The 6,609-nt window shown below is 39.2% G+C and overlaps 1 protein-coding gene across 1 annotated transcript; it reads left to right on the plus strand.

The window, feature by feature from the left end:
- The first annotated feature begins 5,136 nt into the window (after positions 1 to 5,136).
- LOC110943873 (proline-rich proteoglycan 2-like) lies at positions 5,137 to 6,345 on the plus strand. The gene has a single exon (XM_022185605.1). It carries the CDS (start codon positions 5,137 to 5,139, stop codon positions 6,343 to 6,345), a length of 1,209 nt encoding a protein of 402 aa, XP_022041297.1.
- The last annotated feature ends 264 nt before the right edge of the window (positions 6,346 to 6,609 follow it).

Here is a 6,609-nt window from a genome sequence, read left to right on the forward strand (position 1 = left end):
AGTCAAAGACATAGACAAAGAAGTAAGGTTCGTTAACATAGTCTAATTTCCAATCATGAGAATTCGCTGGAACTCAAGACGTGGACCAGAGTTCACGTGGGAGCGCGAGGATCAGATGAAGCTCAAATATCCTCAACTTTTCTCCGATGACCAATCTAGTTCTGGCATTGTTAGTGAATTTCGGGACGAAATTCCTCTTCAAGTTGTGGATGATGTGGCAACCCGAATATTCAAGGGTCACTTCTCTGTGCATACTCATCGAATTTTGGGACGAAATTCCTTTCAAGTTGGGAATGATGTGACAACCCGAATATTCAAGGTTAGCACTACTTAAATTCCACAACCTTTGACGTGTGTCTTTACGTTCGATTCATTAAATGTTTATGTGTGTGTGTTGGGTATTTATACATGAAACCATTTATATGCTTATTGGTAAGTCAATTAAACTGGGCCGCAAACCTGCTCGAGACACACACACACTTCGTAACTATTTGGGCTCCTCTAGTCTTGGCCCACTCGCTAAATCAGGCCGAACCCAAAACCCCCAGCCCATATGTGTGTGCGTATACATGATAGGGAGGTGTAATGTTACGTATTATTTGGAAATCAAGTAGCGAACCCTAAACAACCTCATCCCTCCCTTGAATTGCGACGGCGACCCCTTCATCTTCAAAGTCTTCCATTCGCACACCCTCTATTCCGATTAGTATGATAACCCATTAGTTAGAGTTTCTTGAATGCTTGTTTGTGTTGTGTTCATGCATGCAAAACTGAATTTCATGCTTAGATTATGATTGATATTTGCAAATTAATAGAACGATCATACGAGGGAATAAGAATTAGGGTGTGAAATCATGATTAGATAAGGGAGGATATGCAACAATATGTTAACCCTTGAACTATTTGACATCTAATTGTTAATTGGTAATCGTCTTGAGCATGTGTGTTGTGATCATCAACTGTCATTATAAATTTGCAAGGTGATTGTGCAAAATTTAAGGGTCTTATATATATATGCATGACAAATGGTGATGAAACAATGAACTGGTAAACCAAGATGAGTAACAGATTCGAATGAGTTATGTGGCGATTTGTGTCACACCGCGATTTCCACGTGTCTCACCGGTGGGCCCGGTGGGGGATTATCGTGACGTAGTTGGCAACAATATAGTCAAACCACACAATTATATGAATGCACAGCGGAAGCATAAAGATAAATATATTTCAACATTAACTGTAATATCAAAGTATCACTATTGTTGAAATAAAATCCACAGGTGTAACACCACGTAAAAACGTGTCCAGTTATATAACGACACGTGTCCCGAACTTTAAACAAGTATATTCTCATGAAGGACTTAAAAGGTCAACATGCCAAACTTGAGCCTCTGATTGACACTTTGTGGAAGATTTGTCTTTAATCGAAAGGTTAATTGAATACGAGAAGCCATTTCGTGTATACATATGAAAAATAAGGCTACGGGAATTAAACGTGTCAACATGTTAAGCTTACCTCTGAATGACCATTTTGAATAAATTCCTGAAAGCTTTATAAAATTATATTAACACATTGATAAATGGCTATTATGGAGGTTAAACCTCGGCTGCAAATAATGGTTTGTAAACTCAATTCAAGAAATTGAAATTCATGCAAAGAGCCGACAAAACTTCATGTTTGGACAATTTTCTTAAAGCAAGGGAACACAAGTGCATGGCATTATTATTGGGCATTCAGAACTAGTCATTTGGACTAATGTATTGAATTAAGGGTCAAGATTCGGACATTGAAATGCATGATGAAGTGTATGAAAGTTGTAAAAAATTTTGTCCTCTGGTCATCGGTTACGGACCGTATAGCCCTAGGCTTACGGTCCGCAAGGACGTATCTGGGCGATGCGAACCAGGTTCGGTTACGGACCGTAAAGCGTTTAGACATACGGTCCGTAAGCAATGGTTACGGACCGCAAGAGGATTCCTTTACGGTCCGTAAGAGTGTCGCTGGGCAGAAATTTTGGACAGGTGTGAGTTAAGCTGTTAACCGACTTAAACATGTAAAATTCAATACTATAGATGATTGAACGGTAAAAATAAACCACTAAGACACATGGGGTGATCCTAGGGCCTTCCATAACAGCTGGGAATGATCCAAGAGTTCATGAAATAGTATAAATAGGTCTTGAAGTTGAGTTTCAAAAACTCACATTTTGCAACAATCAAAATAACTGATCTCTGGAGCTCACAAGGACTTGGAGAAGACTATCAAGTGTAGAAAAGATAGCTTGGACCTTTAGCAAGCCTCTACTTACTCCTCTAAGTTGTTTAATTAGTATAATTGCTTAAAAGTCAAACTTAGTATGTAATTAGTTTGACTTTCGTTTTAATTACATGTGGCTTAACCACTGATCAAATTGAAAGTGGTTATGAAACCACATTAGCATAGGTGATTAACCCCTGGAAGGGTGTTTCCTAATTATCTTGTTTGACTGGTTAATTGTCGGGTCAAAGTAGTTTGACAAAAAGTCAAACTGGACAGAATTGACTAAATTGATTAAAATTAATAAACCAGAGGTTCTAAGTTATAATATAACATTCTAATGACTTGGTAATGACTATATAAACATGTTTTATCAGTCCTAATCCGACAATTAATCATCTAAGGGCAGATTATAACCGAAAGTCGCAAAAGCTTGACTTTTGCTATGACTTTCAATTCTGACCCATTCAAGCTTATTTCTTTCATGTTTTAAGCTTCCATTAGGACCATAATACATTGTAGTGTAACTCTCTGAATTTATATTGCATGGTGCCTAATCGTTTGTCATTTATGCTCTTGATCGTAATTATGCTCATTAATGCCTAAAACGCCCTTTTTGCATAAAAATCGAGATTTTTAACAATGTGAATGAACTAAAACCTTTGCTACCGATATTTAGACATGTTCCAAAAATTTGACATCAGTTTGAGGTCTAGAATGGGAGTTATGCTCAATAGCGTAATTAAGGGACTTCTTAGTAATTAGAAAGCGTAATTAGCGTAAGGCCCATCTAAACCCGATTTTTGTTACCAAACTTTTTACCTACTGATGTTAAATAATATTCTGGGATTTTTAAGGATTTTTATTTATTTTTAAGCTGAACTTAACATAGGATTATAGCCTAGTTTCGGTAATTACCAATTTTACCCTTTTCATGCATAAAATGAGTTTTACATAACTTTTTGAAGCCAAACTTTTTGCTACTGATCCTAAATAATAAATGCATTATTTTGAACCTTATAAACTGACCAGAATATCAGATTTTCCTATTTTTACTACATTAGCCCTTTTGGTCGCATATTTAGCGTTTTTAGCACCTAGTATGGGTCAAAACTATATTTATCATATAAAACTCATAACTTACTAATGTTTTAAGCTAATTTACATAATATTACAGTAAGCTAATATTTTAAACTCAGAAACTTATTTTTAATCCTTAAAAGCCTATGTAAAAATACCAAAATGCCCCTACGGTGCATAATTGGTTATAAAAGGTGTATTTTCCATATGTTAAGTATCCTACTGATATAACTTAATAAAATACATATTTTTACTAATCTAATCAGATCTGGAACCCAGTTTTAATAAATAAATTCTTTTATGAGCATAAAAATTACCAAAATGCCCTTATGGGACTTATTCTGGTTTAAATTGCTTTTTGGGCATAAATGTTGATATACTACTGATATATTAACATATTATGAGCATAATAATGATTAAGACCTGTTTATAGCTTGTTCGGTTACCCGTTACGCATTTACGCGTTCGGATCGGTTTACGTGACTAGTTTACGTAAAATAGCCGAAACGGGCTTAACCTAGTCTTTTAAAACCTCATTTTCCAGAATGTATTTAGTTTACCCATATTATACAAGTATCCAAGCTTGTCGGGTCTAAATCACATTCTATCCCGGTTTCCGTTTAATCTACCGGTTAGGTCCGTAAGGTTTCTTTCTAGCTAGTCGGTCTAAGTCCTTGACTTAAGAAAAGACCCATTAGCATCCTAATAGATAATTAAACCTTCTATATAGATTTATAACTTCCAGTAAAAAGTGCCTTTCAAGAATCTTAGGAATTTACTGCTACATCAGGTAAATACTTTTAACTTATTTTCCCCTTATACGGGCTTGGGATACGGTAAATTAATACCGCTTGGTCGGGTATGGGATTATTATGTCGGACTGTGATTTAATAAATCCGCATAACCCGTTTTAATCTGTATTGTTTGATAACATAAACATTTGGGGGTTAACGACCGTGTCCTGGATATCCTTGGCTCATTTAAGTTATTAATGGCCACGACCATGCACGGGGTCCAGGCATGCACCCGACAGATGCAAATGCTAGATATTAATTAACCCACAAGTTGGGGATAACTCCTTTGTGGGTTTTATAAGTGGTGAGTTAGTTAATCATGTCCGGCTTACAAACCGGCCCCACATGTATGACAAGCATGTAAAACTGTATACAAGATTTTAATAAAATTGTCCCAAGTTATAAAAGATTTGTGCCTTGTGCATCTAAACTAATTTTCTTAAATGTTTTCAAAATGAGTCAGTTAAATTGTATTTACCAGTGTATACTGACGTAGTTTCCTAAAGATTGATTTGACAGGTACTTATCGAAATAAGCTGGAGCTATAGGGTGTTGTAGAGGATCTTGCAAATCCCATAGATACCCCGAGTCTGTAGTTTTTGTTTCTTTGTACTTTATGATCCGCCTGTGGATCTTATTACATTCCAGTCTGTATATTCTTGTATTCGAACATCGACAGACAGTATGGTTTGTAATAGTTTATTTACCCAGCCTTCCGCTATGCTATATTATTGTGTGTGTTGACAATGATGATATCAACTACGTCACGATACTCCCCACCGGGCCCACCGGTAATACGTGGAATATTGGGGTGTGACAGGTTGGTATCAGAGCCAACATTGAGCAAATTAAACACTAACCTTTTGTGTTTAATCTCAATGACGCAATAAGCACATTCCTTAGACTCTCGAGTCTAGGCAAATGACCTAGGATGCATCTTTATCTTTCCTTTGTTACTTTTATGTTTTGTTTATTTTTGTTCTCTTGTTCAACAGGAAGTTAACCATCATGCCTCCAAGACTAAGAGGACGTGGCAAGGGTCCCATGCGTGGAGGACCGTCATCTGCTGGGCCATCGCACAGACGCACTCCATCGGCGTCATTTTCCACCTCCGACTCCCGTGATATGTGGGGTCAACCTTTCGAGCCGGCAAGATACTCAGTCTCGCTTAGCTCTTCGCCATCTTTTCATCCGTCTTTCGGACCATTTGCTCCAAATGAGCCCGAACACTCTCACCATTCGGACCAATCTCACCATTCGCATGAATCATACCCACCGCATAACTCTTTGCAATCTCATTCATTTCATCATTCCGAATCCCCCTACTCTCCAAGACAATTCAACCCAGCTGACTACGTTAACGACTTTCTCGGCTACAACCCGTTGGGCCCTGAGGACCATTTCTCTCAGGAAATGGAGATGGATGACGACCCCGACCCGGAGATGCAAACAGGAACCCCGGGCCACCCTATCAGCATATCTAGTGGGTCTCCATTTCAGGGATCTCCTTATCGTGGACCCGACTCCTTCCAAGAGAGGATGGCTACCTATGACTGGTTCTTTACCCCATCTTATCATAGCTCTCCGGCTCAACCACCTTTAGATGATCCCCAACTTCAAGCTGTCTCACCACCACCACTCCCGGTAGAGGAGCCACCGCAGCAGCCACCGCAACCACCTCCCGAGCCTCCGAGGCGAAGGAGGAACGCTCGCATGTCCGTTAGAGGAGGACCCCGTTTTAGTTCTCCTCGCGGGTCGAGTTCCTATCCCCCTATTCCAGAGGACCCTCAAATGGGTGGGCCCTCGAATGCGGCACCGGAGGCTGATCCTTCGCAAGCTTCTTATGCACCACCTATGCCGCCTGTGGGATTTGATAACCCAATTCCAACATACCCAGGTTCTTCCGGGTACAATCCTTACGGAGACCCGTCGGGATATCCTCTGGGCTATGGAACTCATGACCCATATCTTACGGCTGCGCAGTATCACCACCTTTATCCTTCTACTTACCCTCCTATGCCTCCAACTGACTACCCAATTCAGGGTTATCAGTATCCTCCATATCAACCACCTCCATCCCAACAACTTCAGCAGCAGCAACAAACTCAGGAAATTTTAGAGAGGTTAGATAAGGTTGAGCATAAGACCAAGAAGAAGGAGAGGCATACTAGCTTCATGAAAGGCCTCGCCAACCTTATCAAGGGGAAGAAAAAGTAGAGGGATTGTTTTATTTTCTTGATTGTTGTAATCATGTCCCTGTGTGGACATTTGTTTGATTTCTGTATCAAGTCCCTGCGTGGACTTATTTTCATTTCGGTTTGCCCCTGCGTGGGTAGTGTGTTTTTCTAAGTCCCGTTTAGGGCATTTGTATTTGCTTTCATCCTAATGAAGTTTTAGCTTTGGTTTTAAATGTGTGTATTTTATTACACCATGTTATTTCCTTTCAATTTATAATTGATCTGCCAAAGAAACTCTTCGAGG

This window comes from Helianthus annuus, chromosome 5, assembly GCF_002127325.2.
Source record: "Helianthus annuus cultivar XRQ/B chromosome 5, HanXRQr2.0-SUNRISE, whole genome shotgun sequence".
Classification (NCBI taxonomy): domain Eukaryota; kingdom Viridiplantae; phylum Streptophyta; class Magnoliopsida; order Asterales; family Asteraceae; genus Helianthus; species Helianthus annuus.